This window comes from Lagopus leucura, unplaced genomic scaffold (genome assembly GCF_019238085.1).
Source record: "Lagopus leucura isolate 7727_CA_CO unplaced genomic scaffold, USGS_WTPT01 Super-Scaffold_100001, whole genome shotgun sequence".
NCBI classification, from domain to species: Eukaryota; Metazoa; Chordata; class Aves; order Galliformes; family Phasianidae; genus Lagopus; species Lagopus leucura.
This window is the reverse complement of record NW_024962262.1, coordinates 60,935,275-60,953,118: the sequence shown is the minus strand read 5'-3', so window position 1 is coordinate 60,953,118 and position 17,844 is coordinate 60,935,275. Positions and strand designations below refer to the sequence as shown.

Here is a 17,844-nt window from a genome sequence, read left to right as displayed (position 1 = left end):
TCTGATTCTACCTGATTTCCTCTATGTGTTCAGTCTATAAAATATAGAACAGGCTGGATAAACCTTAAACTCCCTATTGGAAAGCTACACCTTTAAAAAACTGCTCAGTATAGAATAGAAATTGTCTAAAATACATGCTCTACCTCACTGAGGAACAGTAGTACAGTGGAGGAACCACTGAGGGGTGAAATGCTATCAGGTCCATCAGGAATATTTGCTATATTTGCTATTGCATTAATGCTGCTATTTAGCCTGTATTTTTTGCAGTGTCAGCAAAATAGCCATTAGGCAAGACCCCATTTCAAACAAAGTGGCAAAAATCCCTTCAGAAAAATTAAACATCAACTCAAGCTGAGACTGGACAGAGCTTTTGGGGATAGCTTACTGTTGATATAGTGATTTCCAAATCTGGGGAAATGTATGATGTTTTTCCTATCCAGGAGGCCAGCAACTATGAGACTGTAAGAAAATGGATAATAAAAATGATTCCTTATCCTTTTTTTCCCCCCCAAAGTGAAAGATCTGCTTTTAATATTCTTTTGCTTTTATGCTAACAAGCTGACAGTGTAAATTCTTCTCTATTTACAGAAAGATCCATGTTCCTCTGCACTGACCATCTTTTTTTTTTTTTTTCTTTTTTTTCTTCCCAAAATGTATTTGGAAATTCAAAACAACAACCAACAAAATCATCCATCTCTTCCCACCCTCCTCCCCTTCTAGTGTTTTCATTGTGATTGCATTTAGTATAATATCATCCTTTACTGTTTCTCAAATAATTGACCTGTGCTTAAGCTCAAGAGCTTTCTATTGCAGCAGCAAGGTGACTGATATCCTTTTGTGCAGAGTGTACCTGCTACAGAAGAGGAGAAAGACAAGAAGCATCTCCCAGGAGCTGTAAAACTTCCAGGTCCTGCTGTCAACCTGTCAGAGATTCAGAACATAAAGAGTGAGCTGAAATTTGTCCCCAAAGCTGAGCAATAGTTGGAAGAAGCAGGTGAGTAAGAGAGGTTCTTTCCATGGCTCTTGGAAAAGCAAGGTGATCTAGACAAATTTTTATGCCAAAAGATGGCTTTCCAATTATTTCAAAAATCCTGGAATCACACCCCAAATTTCAAAGATAAATACAATTTCTGGAAGAAGAGGTCAAACAATCCTTGGAATTCTGCTTTATTTCAAACATGCAGCATGCAGGAGACTGTATCTGATGATACATGATGTACTTCAACCTGCCTTACAAAGAGTGTGTTTTGCTATTTGGAATATTTTGAAGCCAACTAAAGAATACCATCTTGTTCCACAAGCACAAGTTCCAATTTTATGGAGTACAAGATTTGTACACTCTAACTACAAATAAATGTATTATAATGCAAATAAATATGATAAAATGATGGAGAAGTAGGTCAGTATTTTTAAAAAGCTCCTTCAGAACACTAGAGAATGGATATAATTTTATTTATGTAATTCAAAACTAATGTACTAGTGCCTCCAATCATTTTGTCACACAAATGCACCCAATGCCACTTATGGCATCCAAGAACATGCAACATAGCTATCTGGTGCTCAGAAATATGATGTGGGACCTCAAGAAGATCTTTGCTCCTCCGGAGTGACAGCTGGAGACCAAAGAGGGACTCTCAGTTACTACAGACAGCACCAGATACTACGGATTGAGGTGCTAATCTGATCAGCACCACAACTCATAATTCATCTTGGTTATATTCATCACTTTAGAATCATAGAATAGAATTGCAGTAGAATGGTTTGGTTTGGAAAATACCTGAAAATCATCCTGTTCCAACCCCTCTGCCATGAACAGGGACATTTTCACTACACCAGATTGCCCAAAGCTCTATCTAGCCTGGTCTTGAATGGGGAATCCACAGCTTCTCTGGGCAACTTGTTCTGATGCATCACAATCCTCTGAGTTAATAATTTCTTCTTAACATTTAATCTAAATCAACATTCTTTTAGTTAAAAGCCATCACCCCTTGTCCTATCACAATACTCCTCAATGAAGAGTCCCTCCCCATCTTTTCCCATAGGCCTTCTTTAGGTACTGGAAACTACCTGAAGGTGTACCTTGGCCTTCTCTACTATAGGTCGAATAACCCAAATCCTCTCAGCATGTCTTCATAGAAGGGGTGTTCCAGTCCTCTGATCATGTCTCTGGATGCACTCACTCCCCAGGGCTGAACATAGTACTGCAGGTGGAGTCTCATGGAAGTTGAGCAGAGGGGGAGAATCACCTTCTTTGCCCTGCTAGCTATACTTCTATTGGTAAGGTTTGCTCTCTGGTCTTCAGGCATACATTTCCAGTTCGTGTTGAACATTTTGTCCATCTGTAACCCCATGTACAGCTCGCTCTGCAGTGTTACTCTTTCACTTATTGCCCAGCCTGTATTCATATTTGGGATTACCCCAACCTTGCACATTAACGCAGATTTCGGAATTATTTGCACCTGATTTCAAACAAAGCCAATAAATCTCTGTTCTACGTTCTGAGCCACAGAAAAAAAAAAAAAAGGTCATTTCCATCCCTGAAGTTATCATCTGATTTTCTTTGACAAGCCTTAGTCAATAAAGATATATCAGGCAGTTATGATGAATGTTCCGCTTTACAGAGGAGTTTCAATCAAAAATAACTGAAGAGGGTAAGATACTTGTGTCAGATTGTAGTCATCTGAATTGCCAGCTGTGGCTATTGACACAAGTCCTTTTTATCATGAAGAGAAACAGATGAGCTAAGCTGAGTAAAAGAACATCGTCTGGAATTTACTGCACATAAACGTTAAAACAAAACAAAACAAAAAGCAATGCAGAAAGATTTTGTGAACACTGAAGTGCTACGGTCCAGTGATCTTAAAGGAAATGGCTTATAATCTGAGTGAATTGTCTCAACATGCTCTGCAGCATTAATATATTTTTTTAATGTACACTATAAACATGCCATTTAGAAGGAAAATGTGTTTAGTTTTTTCTTGCTTTTACCCTGCTGTGTCACAACGTGCCTGTTATTTTAAAAGAAATAACAGCCTTTCTCTTTGGGAAACCTGGGAAAAGGAAAATTAACATTTTGTAAAATGTAGCATTGTAGTCATCACAATAAAGGAGTGCCCAGAGAAATATGAATTTTTAATGCCAGGCTTTAAAGATTTTTTCTCTCTATAGGAGATATTTATATAGAAATGTGACTCCACGTTTTGTCTAAGATGATTGTTGTTTTCAGTATTTAAAGTTGTAATTTTATTACTAGCTTACAGAGCATCTGAAAGTAACAATTAGAACATGCACAGACATTTCCTATATGGAAAAGATTTCAACAGGAAGGTCAGTAAAGTAGAATAATAAAATCACAGAATTACCAAGGTTGGAAAAGACCTACAAGATCACCCAGTTCAACCATTCACTTAAAAGTAGAAAAAGTAAAAGGCATCCTGAAAGCTGTGAGGTCATTATGAAGTCATTTCCTTCTCCATGCTTCTTTTGATGTTGCATTGGTTACCACGTTCTGATGGGAAGGCAGATCACATTGCTTGTGGGGAGGGCAGAAAGGAGCAAAGGGGGCCCTGAAGTACAGGAGGATTGCAAGAGGGAATGGCTGTGTGAAATGACATAGTCCTGTTGGTAGCAGGAGGTGATCAGAAGTTACACATGTCCAGCCATTAACTAATTACCTTTGCAAGGGGAAGCAATCGATTAGAGGTATCTCTCCCAAGAGATAAACGGCTGATTGTTTTTGATTCCAGACACTACTGCAGTGATGCTAAATATGATCACCATTTACGTATTTATCTGACTACTGTGAGAAATACCACTTTCTAGAGTATGGATAATAAAGTCACAGATCATTTCTAAAATGATAACTTCTAGAAGACTTTCAGGCACAGCACTCACTGGAGATCAGGAGTTTGGTTTTGATTGCAGTGCTGAACTAAGTATATGCATGAATTCTACATAATGTTGAAATGCAAATCAACTGTATGCCACATCCAGTGGCCTGGAAAGGTACTAAATCTAAGGATAATCCCCCATATAAGATATTCATATGTTCAGTTATTTTAGTCATGTCCTGCAATCTCATATAAAATATGAGGCAATCACTGAATTGTTTTATGGCTGACCATTTCAAGCTAGTGAAGATTATCTGTATTTGTGAGAAGCTCACATTCACATCTGCCTCATACTTAGCTTCATGGCCAAGAAGAGGTTACTGACCATCATTTGGATGTGATGCTCTCTACAGAATGGTACATTGATTGGTCAGTAGAATATGTCTGTTCAGAGTGCATAGTGATAAATGGGTACATTGTTTGGCTTTCATAGTTTGGAAATGAATTATCTCTCACATTAGTACAATAAACTCTTCAGACATTCACAGTTGAGGGATTTTCCTTAGTTAGTATTTTTATGTTTCTCATGGTACTCTGTAGATAACCACTGAAGCTAGTGTAATAATTCCAAATTCTCTAGATAGTTTCCATTACGTTGTAATTATATAATGCAATATCATAAAAGTATCAAAAACATACAGAAATGTATCAAAAATACCAGAGGTTTTATAACTACAACAATTATTTCTAACACTTCCTTCTAATACTGTCATTTCCCAAGGCATAGTTTCAGTAAATGGTGAGTCAGTATCATCGATTTTGTTTAAATTTTGATCCATGTTGTGCTCAGTTTTATACTGCAAACTCATCAACAAAAATAAAGAACTGAAGAACAGTAGGTTGGTCCATTATTTACAAATTCAGTCCTGCCAAATTTGTACTTTAAAGTAACTTCAGTTAAATATCTTTGGTTTTACTCTTTCACCAAACTAGGAAATATGGAGAAACTGCAGTCATAGCTGTGAGTCTTAACAGTTTGTGGGAGGGATATAATTAGTAAGGTGTCATAAAGCTGGATCCAGTGAAGGTCACAGAGTGCTTATTAGTTAAGATATTCCTGTAGTCATCTCTTACTGCTGATCTATCACCTATAAATAGCCCATTAGAATACTCTGCTTTGTTATAATATTTTTTTTCCACAGAACTGTAAATGTTGTTTGATGCAACTAGTTTTATTATACAAATATGATTCACTTTCCTTTTCTCACCTGCAATTTTTTTTGCTGTTCCCCTTCCACATACCCATTTTTACATGCACAAGAATGAAACATACACAGAATAGAATCACAGCATAATAACACACACTAATCAGCTAAGTATATGTCTTGCTGAGTTAAGCCATGCTATGAAGCATTTAATTTCTAATAAATGGAGCATGCCATGGCTGTGATTCGTTACTGATTGTGGTTATATCTCATAAGGTAACTAGCATAGTGATTGCAAATGGAAATATGACAGCACAAATTGTCATTTCTCCTAAATAGAGTGTATATTACTTGAAGACATAGAATATAGAATATTTTGGTTCTTTCTACGTTCTATTCTGCTTTGTGTTTTGTGTCCTAAAAAGTGGATGTTTATGTAACAAGCACTTGTACGAGTACCTTGAAGGACCATGGAGTCTGAACGCTGGGCTGTAGTTTCAAAGGGCCCAAGCCATCAGCTAATGTGGTCCAGTCTTTTCTCTTGAAGTAGATTTTCATACAGCTATTGAAGAAATTTCTCAAAAGGGAAAAAAGGGAAATGTACTGCCTTGAAATTACAAAAAAAAAAAAAAATAATAACAATAAAAAAAAATTCCTTGTCGTGGACATACAGGTAGCACTGCTGGCATTCCTTTCTGGACGTGTTTGTGGAAAGCTCTCACTGCAATCCCAATCACATCCCTACTCAGAGTCTGGTCAGACACGGTTGCTAAGCCATGTCAGGGCTGTTTCTAACAGGGTGCCTGTCTTGTTTAAGGTGTGAGAAGCACACAGCTGGTACTCGTAGATTATCCCTTGTCTGGAATTCTGGGAGAGTGGCTTAACTGCCAAATGAGCACTAGTTCTGTTGTCAGGTACAGAAGCGAGTTCTCAAGGAACAAACAGCTAGCAAGAACTTCCCAGGGTAGCTTAGACTTTGCAATCCTTGCAACATTACCTCCTCTGTAACATATCAGAATAATTTGCCTCACAAAAAATGAGGACTCTTGTCAGCAGAGCAGCTATGCAGATTGGCATCACTTAAAGAAGAAAGAGAGAGGAAGGGAAAAAAAAAATGGAAGTCCCTTAGAGGATAGAGCTCTTATATCTATACTTAAAAGACTTTCCTTGGTGTTGCTATTAATTATTTACAAAAAAAGTCAATTACTCTGAGCTAAAAATACACATTATAATTTTTCCCACTGAGTACTATGGATGTTAATTACAGCTTCATGCTACATACTACATTTAGGATGCATCTCAGCTGAAAGCTGTTATGTACTTCTCTTTATGTCACTGTTTTGATACACTTTTCAGTGATTGTGTCTTACTTCTGTGCTCAGGTAGACCAAAAGAACATGGTTAAACTACTACAAGTCTATTTATTTCATTCTTTCAAACTTTAAAATAGAAGACCTATAGATTTCTTTTAAGAGAGAAAACTGGGATCCCAGGAAACAATTCCATTTTAGAGGAGCTGTATTAAAAAAAAAAAAAGAAAAAAAAGTTACTCATGTTTTGTTTCCCAGTGTTTCTGGGTTTTAAAGTAAAAATTGAGTTAATCCCTTCAGCTGTCCATTGGAAACCAAGTCTGTTTGCTACCACTGCTGAAATGCTGCAAGCCTCAACATGATATTCTTCAGGCCTTTGCAAATCAACTAGAGGTTGCCTTCATGTTCACTTATTAAATGGTGGAAGTGAGCAGGAAAACTGGCTGGAGAGACTCTGCTTTCTAAATGCCTTGGATAGCTTAAAGGTCTGCATTTGTAGAGCAAAGAACAAGATATGCTCTAAAGAACAACAAATACTTCCATATGAAGTTGTTACACAGAAAATTATTGTGTTTTGTAGTTTTGAAAACTAACGGCTTCAAAGCAAACACTGTAAAATCAAAAAGCATTTTGCTCCAAAGGAAACTACAAGAATGGATACTTGAATTTTTTTTCAAAGCATAAAATATGCAAAGCATTTCTGTGCCAAGTTGTCTTCAAGCAGAGTGTTTTATTACTGGAAGAGACAAGCACAAAGTAGTAACCCAAAGAGCTCTCATTTTTCCCATGGGTCTGAGTGTGGCAGGAAGTCTCTATTAATTTTTAGAATGTGACCATATTATTTACTACTCCGCCATTGCTGTGTTCAAGGCTCCCTCTGAGAGTCTGCAGACATGTGGAGGTCAACAGACCTCAACTAATATACAGAAGAAATTTCTTTGTTGAATCTCTTGCATCAACCCATTAATGACTTTGAAGTAAGAAAGTACCTCTCACATTAGCAGGGTGGTCCTGCAAATCTCTGCTCCTTTCACAGATGAGAGCCATTAGTCTTCAAAATGAGAGAAAGGCACCAGAGGGCTGCTCTAGAAGTAACGCCTTCTATTTTGTTATGTTGCTCCACTATGCCAGAGGTGAGTGTTCACGGTATGGCAGCAGAGGCTGAACCTTCCCACCAATATCCCATTGCATTTTGTTGCCATGCAACAGATGGCAGTAGAAGGACAGTGACAAAATGGACTCTGACATGGAAGTGCATATGAAGCATAGGTGTGTCACTGAATTCCTCTATGCAGAAAAAATGGCACCCACTGACATTCATCAGCACTTGCTGAATGTTTCTGGAGACCAACCAGTGGACATGAGCACAGTGAGACAATGGGTGGTGTGTTTCACCAATGGCAACAGCAATGCGAAAGAAAGGCAAGCCATGCTCCAGATGGCCACACACAGCTGACACATTACAAAATGAAGAACATCTCAAACAGCTGATCCATATGAATTGGATCCGGGTGGTGACTATGCCGAAAATTTGTGTTTCGTAGCTGAAAATGTGATCTTTCAAATAGTGTTATTATGCTCTTTGAATATGTTTTAGTTCCCATGGAAATAAATAGGAGGCATTACTTTCAGAGTGACCTATGTATTTGCTTAGCAATCTGAACCTATTTTATATAATCTGTGTTATTACTGGCTGCCTTCCCATAATCACTCTGTTGATTAGTTAGCCCTGTACTTTCATCGTCAGACTCTTTAACAGAGAATCCCCTGTGCTTCCACCAGTGCTGCCCTTGACAGATTTTGTAAGAACTAAACTTCTCAGTGAATTCCTCAGTTGGACACTGTCGTTGGGTCCACACTTCTCAAATTAAGCTTCTAAAGGCAAGAAGCCTCCTAAAGATGTTCAATGTGAAGGAATCAGTGAAGTCTGAAGATGGGATACAGTTAGCAGGCTTTTTCTTGTTTATCATGGCTATATGTAGTAAAAGGTATTATGAATGAATTGCAGAATTTAAAAGTACAACTGGAATGCATTCCTCCCGGAAATCCCAGATAGGAAGTCAGAAATGCCTAAAACTCCCTATGACTCAAATGGCATCTACTTTGAGGCATGCATGCAGGAGGCAGTACAGGGCTAGTTGGGAGCTATGTGTGTTAGAAACCATTTGGACAGCAGGAAAGAGATGGTACCAAGCACTATGAAAGATTTGCAGATGAGATGAAGGAAATACAACTGGAAACTCTCCTGTCAGCTTTTGGTATGTGTTGAGTCCTCAGACATTGTGATGACAGGCATCATCAGGAACCCAAAATAACAAATAATTCCAGTTACTAATCTTACACAGTTCACAATGTGTTCAGCACAAGGGTTTTCAAGTTCCTCTGTCAGAGCAAAAAGGCTAACTGCTTTCGAATACATGAAGCACAACTTCCTACATTATTAACAGCTCAGCTGGTTTTATCAAACCTACATAAATTGTAGCCAATTAAGCTGACAGTATGATCTGAAATATCATGGCTCTGATGTGATAATCAAATGAATTTTCTTCTAAATTTAGTGCCTCATTTTGTTTTATAGTTTTATTCATTTCATTTGGTAAGAGACTACCTAATTACATTTTCACAGCCTTGTGCTCAAGAACTGCATAAATTACTATATCAACGTGCTTTGGAATTTTGTCATCTTACACAGGATTTTGGCTCGATATTGTGTGAGCCTTGTCATCTGTATCTGGGAGCAGACCAACCACAAGTGTCATGGGCCATTTTTTATACTTAAGATTGGGCTTGCTTCAGTCACTAAATTACTCTTCATGTGCCTTGTTTTGAAAAGGGAGCTTTTTAGTACCAAAGCTACATCTTTTCTACAGTTGGTTGAAAATTCCTTCTTGGAAAAAAAAAAAAAGCATCATGTGATGGCAGCTATAGGTAGAGCTCACCATGACAGTGATCCCAACATCTGTTGGCCACTGGGCAGCACTACTGAGGAAATATTATTCTGTAGATGTCTGTTGTGATTTTGGTGGGGCTTTTTTTGACACCATCTGCCTCAGTTTTGAACTCCTAATTCCCACTTGATCAGCAACAACAGTCTCAGTACAATGTATTTCCATGCACTAGAAGAACAAACTACACAGCATAAATAAGCATTTCCTATGAGTCATATTTATTTCTCACATTTGATTTGCAGCAGCTTGGAGCTACTTGAAAGGAAACTCAGATGAACTAACCTTCATTTAAACATGGAAATGAGTATAATCTTTGGTTTTCTTGTTATTCTATTTTGTGGTTTAATTATTGAGTCTGTGTTTTGTTTCTTACCACAAATGGTTGAGCTCCATATACAGACGTGTATTCAATAGAAACAGAATAAAACCCTCTGACATGGTGCTCAGACCTCACACCCCCACTTTGGCAAAATTGCCATAGCAATGCTTTTAATTTAATAACACAGTTATTAAATTGATTAAAAAATAAATTGAGTCCTTCAGTTTTTCATTCTCCCAGGTCTCTGTTCCTGTTTGCTGCCTTGAAGTGAACCTTGTCTAGAAATTGCTGTTACCCCTGTGTGGCCTTCCAGAGCCTTTCACAGCACAGCAATGTAATAACAGTGTGAACAATAGCCACAATTGGGAACGCACTTACAGAAGAAGTGGGTAATAACCACACTTGCCCAGTTTGCTTGCAAATGAGCCCAGGGAGCAACGGGCTAATTGACCCGTGTCAGCAGTTGCATGAGCACATTTTGACAGCAGAGACAGCAGTAGTGGTGTACACAGGCAGAGAGCAGGTAGGCAACATTGCTTTTGCTGAGGAAACATCACAGCATCATAGCCAAAACATACCTGTTCTAAAGAACATCATAACAGTAGCTAGACAGTGTTATTTCAAGGCTTTGAAAGATGCAGCTCTTATAGAAATACAATTTGCATACTGAAATGGAATAAAATACAAGTATAAAGAGTTCAAACAAAATTTTTGAGCTTAAATAGGCAGAATAGAAGGAAAAGCAAGACTCCAGTTGTTTCTGTATTTGCAAATCACACTGTTCTTAAGTGCAACAGCCTTCTAATTGTTGTTAAAGACCAGGATAGAGAGTAACCTCTGCTTACAGAGCATTTAACTAAGGATTTTTGATCTTATACATTTGAATTTCTAAGTCTTGCTATATAATCAATGGATATCAAGATGTTACAACCACGATATAATCAAGAGAGTTAGGCAAAGTGGACCATAACAACAAAAGAGAATAAAATGGAAGGCTTACCCTTCAGCTAGGCTCACCACAAAACACCAACTGAGACAATCTCCAGAAGAGACCCTTCCCCACTGGTAGCCAGCTCTTAAATAGGTCCATGAGAGGTGCAGCCTGGCTCCACCCCTTCCGGCAGCACAGGTGAATTGCCTTCAGCTGTGCTCCTCTGGCTGACTCATGGCTCGCCTCAGGTGATCAATCAGAGGTTCAGGCCGTGACTCAGCAGTTCCCATACACTTGTTTTGTCTGAAAATAGTTAAATTGATCTCTTCAGGGTTTGAATGTAAGCTTTTATGTTTGAAAAAAAAACAAAAACTTTTTCTCTGTTTTTCTTAAGAAATGCTCTCTCTGTGAAGACAAGAGGCACGTTCACTTTTTTCAGCCCCATTTGCTGACAATAAAGTTAATTCAGATGAACATATGTGATGTGACACTCTTAAAAAAAAAAAAAAAAAAAAAAAGTTTAAGCCCATAATGCAAAAAGTATCAAATTAGACATGGAATTTCAGTGTCTTCTACTCTGCATATGCTTTTTTCATTTTTCTTCTATGCTTAACTGCATGTCTTGGATTTGCTATTAGTTGTTTGAAAAATTACTTCTGGAGCAAATCACTTGTCTGTCAACTTAGTTAAACACACCATTAGTCAACACCTGAGTGTCATTGATGAGCGTGTGCATGTTTCTCAGTCTTTGACAAATCAGTAGAAACCTCTGTGAAGATGTACATGTTTTGCTTTTCTTTTGAAGTGAATAAGAGGCTGATCCTGGCAAAAAACCACAACTCAGCTGCTTGTCAGCTTGCTGAGCCACAGGATAACATGAACAAGTATCCAGATGTGAAGTTACTTGGTTGAAATTAAAGAAATGTATTTCCCTCCTGCAGGATGGGAAATAGACCAACTAGCTCTCCAACTTCTTAAATGCCTTAACTTAATATGTACTGTGAAGGTGGCTGGAGAATGGGTCTCAGTGAAGCTTGATCTGAGCCTGAAAGTCTCATCCTTGAGCTGAAGCTTCACTGTCCTTCAGCAATGGAAAGTTCTCAGCAGTGAAAGTTTTGGCACCTAAACTATTCTATGAAAGCAAGCCTCTGGTATGGAAATCATGTGCAGTGGCATTAGTGTGTCATGAACCCGTGCAGCTTTCCTTGATGTCCCTCACCAGCATTTAGAATTTTCCTAACAGCACAGAGATTGGAGACATGTTGGGCAGGATGGTGTAGGCAGCTGTTTCTGGAAGCCATGGAGAATGGCATAGCTATATACCATATAGCTCATTTGCCATTGTGGTGTCCTAAATTCCTTTGTCATGGACAAGTAGATGGCCCAGAGCTGTTTAGATACAGATATTAGAAAAATAATTGAAAATAATCATATTGCCTTCTTCTGTAGGGCTTCAGCAATGTCTTCAGTACAGCCAGGAGCCGTTTCTCCTCACATTGGATGTACAGTGTGAGCCATCAACTCCAGGTTTGCAATTGACTACCTTCTTTATAATAAACAGAAAAGCCATTTGAAAGCACACCAAGAGAAGGAACATTGTGGTGGCCCCTCCTGCATTGGCTCGGTGATTATCACACACATCCAGGATGTATGAATAAAGTATTTCAATCTCTTCTTTTCTTCAAAAGGATTAAAGCCCGCATTTCTTGTCTCCTTGGACACTGAAGACTACTTTGGCAGGGGAACCTTTTCTAGACTTGGAGTTAAAGCAAGGCTGATTGCAGAAATGAATTAGTCTGTAGACTGTGCTTGACTGCAGCTTAACAATGCAGTGCTCAGCTGGCAATAGAGAAACCTACTTGCCTGTGCCTTAGCCTGAAGATCTGTGTGCTTTGTCTCAAGGTTACTTCGTGTAGTAACAGTTTCCTCAAACTCTACTTTAAAAGAAACCAGGATAGCTGTCACTGCATTTTGTGCAAATCCTGATGCAATTAGATAGCTGCTGAAGAGGAAAGTCTCTGTGGAAACCCAGCAAGTTTCTGGGTGCTGCTCAGTGTTACATGTCTCCAAAGTACTCAGCAGGTTTATCCAAACTCAGGTATTTGTAGATGGGTGTGATCACAACTTGAGGCTATGGTGTAGTTAGATTACAGTTCTGAGAATCAAAATTTCAGAGGTAAACACCTAAGCCCTTTTTGTATCCTGGACATTCAAATCATTGGGGTTCTAACCCTTGTATTTGGGAGCAAAATCCCATTGCCACTCAGCAGGAACTGTACTCATAATTCATAGGATCATAGAATCATTTAGGTTGGAAAAGACATCTAAGATCAAGTCCTACCATTAACCTAGCACTTGGATGTTTACCACTAAATGATATTCCTAAGCACCAGTGCTTCTCAAAATGCCACTCCAAATTTGCATGTGCAAATTGCATATTCTTCATTGTTAAGAATGAATGAGCCTCTGTGTCTTTCTGCAATCAGAGCCAGGATACTAACTGATACAGCTGTGTGAGCACTCTGAAAGGAACTGTTTTACTTGAATCCGAGAAAAGCCTGTAGAGCTAAATGAGCAAAATAAGTCTTTTCCATAGAAACTGTAGATCATGTATGTAGAAATTCAAAACAAACATACAAAAGTGATCCTGGAGGCATGTCTTTCTGTTTATCAGTAGAAAGCTTTTTTATTTTTTATTTTATTTTTTTTTAGTAAAAAATCAATTTTGTATTGTGAAACACAAACATAGAAAAGTTTGGTTTTCCTATGTAACTTCCAATAAATCTTTATATCACATTTCCTAATGTTTTTAAGAAATCTGCAAAATCAATAAATGTATTGACAGTGTATAGACAACATGAAATTATAGAATCGTTTGAGCTAGAAGGGACCCTTAAAGTTCCTCTAGTTCAACTCTCCTGCACAGAACAGGGACACCTACAGCTAGATAATGGTTCTCAGAGCCCTGTCCAGCCAGACCTTGAATGTCTCCAGGGGCAGAGTATCCACCACCTCTCTAGGCAACCTGTTTCAGCACTTCACTTATTATAAATGACTTCTTCCTTACATTCAATCTGAATTTCCCCTCTTTTAGTTTGAAACCATTTTCCTTGTCCTGTCACCAAAGACCCTGCTAAAGAGTCTGTCCCTTTCTTTCCTACAGTCCCCTTTTAGATACTGAAAGGCTGCTCTCAGGTCTCACTGGATCCTTCCAGGCTGAACAGCCCCAGCTCTCTCAATCTGTCCATGTAGGAGAGGTGTTCCATTTCTCGGATCACTTTTATGGCCCTCTTCTGGATTCACTTCAACAGGTCCACATCTCTCCTGCACTGAGAACTACATATCTGGATGCAGTACTCCAGGTCTGGCCTCACCAGTGCAGAATAGAGAGGCGAGATCACCTCTCTCACCCTGCTGGCCACGCTTCTTTTGATGCAGCCCACGATACAGTTGGCTTTATGGGCTGCAAGGGCACATCACTGACTCATATCCAACTTCCCATGCACCAGTATCCCCAGGTCCCAGGGCTGTGCTCCATGCTTACATCCCTCACCCTTTACTGGTAGTGTGGGTTGCCACGACCCAGATGCAAGACCCTGCATTTGATTTTGTTGAAATTCGTGAAATTCAGCTGACCCACTGTTTGAGCCTGTCTGGGTATCTCTGGATGACATCCCATCCCTCAGGTGTGTCGACCGCATCTCACAGCTTGGTGTCATCTGCAAACTTGGTGAGGTTACTCTTCATCCTTCTGTCAATGTCACTGACAAAAATATTAAGGAGCTTCCATCCCAGCACTGACCCCTGAGGGACACCATTTGTCACCAATTTCCAACTGGAAATTGAGCCACACCACCACATTCTGGGTATGGTCTTGTAACCAGTCCCTTATCCATTGAACAGTCCACCCATCAAATCCATATCTTTCCAATTGGGAGAGAAGATGTTGTGAGGGACTGTGTCAAAGGCCCTACTGATGTCCAGACAGATGATATCAGTGGTTCTTCCCTTGTCCATTGATGTAGTGGCACTATCAGAAAAAGTGACAAAGTGGTCAGGCAAGACCTGACTTTGGTGAAATCATGCTGGTTATCCCCTATCATCACCCTTTCTTCCATGTGCCTTAGCATAGCTTTCAGGAGGATCTGCTCCATGATCTTCCCCGGCACTGAGGTGAGGTGATATGTCAGTAGTTCCTGGGTCAATAGGAACTGACCCTTCTACCCTTCTAAAAATGAGTTTGACATTGCCTTTTTTCCAGTCATCGAAGACTTCACCTGATTGCCTTGACTTTTCAAATATCGTCAAGAGTGTCTTGGTGACTACATTAGCCGATTCCCTCAGGACTCTGGAATACATATCCTTGGGACCCATAGACTTATGGTTGTTCAGGTGCTTCAGGTGGTTGTGAACCTGATCTTTCCTTACAGTGGGGCATTGTTCCCCCAGTTCCCACCTTCTTCTGAACCACCCACTTGAGGGCTGTGTATAGAGCAGTTGCTAGTGAAGACTGTGGCAAAAATATTCAGCCTTCTCCTTGTTCATTGTTACTTGCCTGCCTGTATTCCCCACTGAGGAAGGTGGAGGTGGGTACGCCCTCCTGGACTTTCCATTTCTGGTTGATGTACCTATAGAAGACTTTTTTATTCTTCTTTGCACACTTTGCCAAGCCCAATTCCAGTTGGGCCTCATTCCACTAGTTTTTGGTAATGGCAGCTACATCATGGTTTTACAGTAACACGATGGTTTCCAGCTTCTCCTGTTTATTTCTCAAGCTGCATGCATTGGTGTAAAGGTACTTCAGCTGGGCGGCTAGTCTTTTCAACTTACTGGAGGATAATTCCTTAATTCCTTTGAAATATTTATCTTTAGTCTCCCTGCTGCCTTCATTAGCATGAAACGAAGCAGGTCTATAGCCCCCACTAGAACCTTATCTCTCTAACTTAGCTATACTATCCCCCACCTTGTCTTGGGCAGGCTTGTCACCGCTTTCCTCCTTCAAACCTAGTTTAAAGCTCTGTCAATGAGCACTCCGCGGACAGAATTCTTTTGCCCCTTTGACCGAGGTGGAACCCATCAGCAGCCATAAGGCCAGGTGCCAACTAAACTGTCCTATGGTTAAAGAAGCATAGATTCCTATAGTGGCACCCATCTCTTAGCCATAGTGCAATGTTTTCATTTACATTTTGAAGAAATGGATTAGAAAACAAGACTTAGACAAGAAAAAATAGACTTCTACTGGAAGCTGTAATATATGATAAAAATCTATAAACACAGCATGTGTATACAGACAATGTACTGTCATGAAAGAGCTTAATGTGTAGTAAGCTATACATATAGAATATTACCTTAACAATATTTCCAGAGAAGAGACAATTGTCACGTGACCTTCAGTAGCTTTAAAGAAACAGGATAACACAAGGAATTAAACATATCCTGCATAGACCAGATGTCAGAATACACAGTTTTGTAATTCAATCAATTATATGTCAAGTTAAATCAATACTGTGAATATCATGTCTTGTCTTCGTGCTCGTTCATCTCTAAAGAGACCCAAGGTAGCTGTCAAAGTTAAGACCTGTTAAGATCTCTTTGTTCTTCATGACAAGGAGGCCATGAAATCCAGAACAAGAGTTTAATGTATTCAGAAGAAGATGCAGAGAATGTGGGTTAAAGAAAGACTGAGCTGGTTTTGACAGCTAGTAGTCACTTTCTTATCACACATTCTTATCCTTCTGTTTGTCCTACTTCTGAATTGTGTTTTTCTTCCTATTAATTGCTGAGCATTTCAGAAAATAAAGTATTTTCTGTGTATAGAGTGTACAGAGACTTCCCAATCCAGATTTTAGTATTTTGAAAATATTATAGCCAACTTCCACCTCTTCTGTAACTATATTTGCAAGAATATGACTGTTTTCTCAGGCCCCCATTTTTATTGCACATATTGAAATAAAACAAGTGGATGAATAGTACCAAGATTACTCACAGTTCAGTCGTGCTGTGTTATTATCTGTAGGCATATCAGATGTGCACAACACTCACTCACACATAATGAATCCTGTTGAGCAGAAGCCATATGACCAGGAGAAAGCAGCATTTTTAGAAACTGTAAGTAGATAGTCAAATGTGGGCTATTTGCATTTGGATAAAGTGGCAGAAGAGGCAGAATTCATTATGAATAAATTAGATGTTGCTGCCCAGAGATAGAGAAGGCTGAGCTTTATATTTCCTTTCTTGGAAAGGAGACACTGAGAAGGGGCATGAACTTGTTCTTCGTGCATTAATAGCAACAAAACCAAGCTGAGAGAGCTTCAAGATGGATATTGCTTCAGGAGTGGCAGTGTTTGCCCTTGCCCAGTTTCATCACCCCTCATTCCCCATCCTCATTCCCCAGCACAGATGTATGATGTGACCAAATATATGGTCCAGCAACAGCCTCCCAGTTGAGGAGAAATGCTCTGCCCTGACACTTCAAGGAGAGCCCCTGGAAGAGCTTTAGCTGACCCTGTGCATGCAGGACACATGTTCTCCTTTAGCTGATGAGCAGCGTGGTGCACTGAGTTGTGTCTTGTGGGGTTTTAAACTGTCCAAGAGCTAGCTAAATCCCTAAAAATCCACAAACAGCCAAAACTACAGCAGAGCCGTGTACTATAACCAAGCCTTTAAAATAAAACTGGATTTTGGCAGAGTCTGCTCACTTGGTCTGTGTCTGACACAAAGCAACTCAGCAGCAAAGGCTGCCCCTCTGTACCTGTCAAAGAATCACAGAATAATTAAGGCTGGAAAAGACCACTAAGATCACCTAGTCCAACCACCAACTCATCACACCATGCCCACTAACCATGTTCCTCAGAGCTTTATACACCTCCAGGGACAGTGACTCCACCGCCCCCCCCTGGGCAGCCTGTGCCACTGCCTCATCACTCTTTTGGAGAAGAAAGTTTTTCTAATATCCAACCTGTCCTTATGGCCTGGCTGGCAGGATGGCCACGCTGCCTGAAGGGAGGCAGGGCCTGTAGGCCCATGGGCCTTCTATGGGCACTGTGTTGGTTCCATACAGAATTATAGTAATAACTGTTATTACTATTTTGCCTATCAGTGAGTTTTTTGTTCTCACTGACAAAGGCACCTGGGTATGTCTTGCCATGACTCTTTCTCTTTCTAGAAAATCTGCAGGAGCTAAAATGTTATTTCTGTCCCCTCTTCAATAGTAATGCACATGAGCAGTGTGTCCTGCTGCTTCTTCAGCAATGAAAAGTGCTATAATTCCCTTCCCTTCCCTTCCCTTCCCTTCCCTTCCC

General features: G+C 39.6%; 1 protein-coding gene across 3 annotated transcripts in view; it reads left to right on the top strand.

The window, feature by feature from the left end:
• SMPX (small muscle protein X-linked) overlaps positions 1–17,844 on the top strand; it is a 43,527-nt gene that overhangs the window by 11,459 nt on the left and 14,224 nt on the right. For all 3 annotated transcript variants that reach the window (XM_042867909.1, XM_042867908.1, XM_042867907.1), the window contains exon 4: positions 844–994. In XM_042867909.1, the coding sequence (XP_042723843.1) occupies positions 844–981 (138 nt within the window). In that variant the 3' untranslated portion in view covers positions 982–994. The remainder of the gene's footprint in view (positions 1–843; positions 995–17,844) is intronic.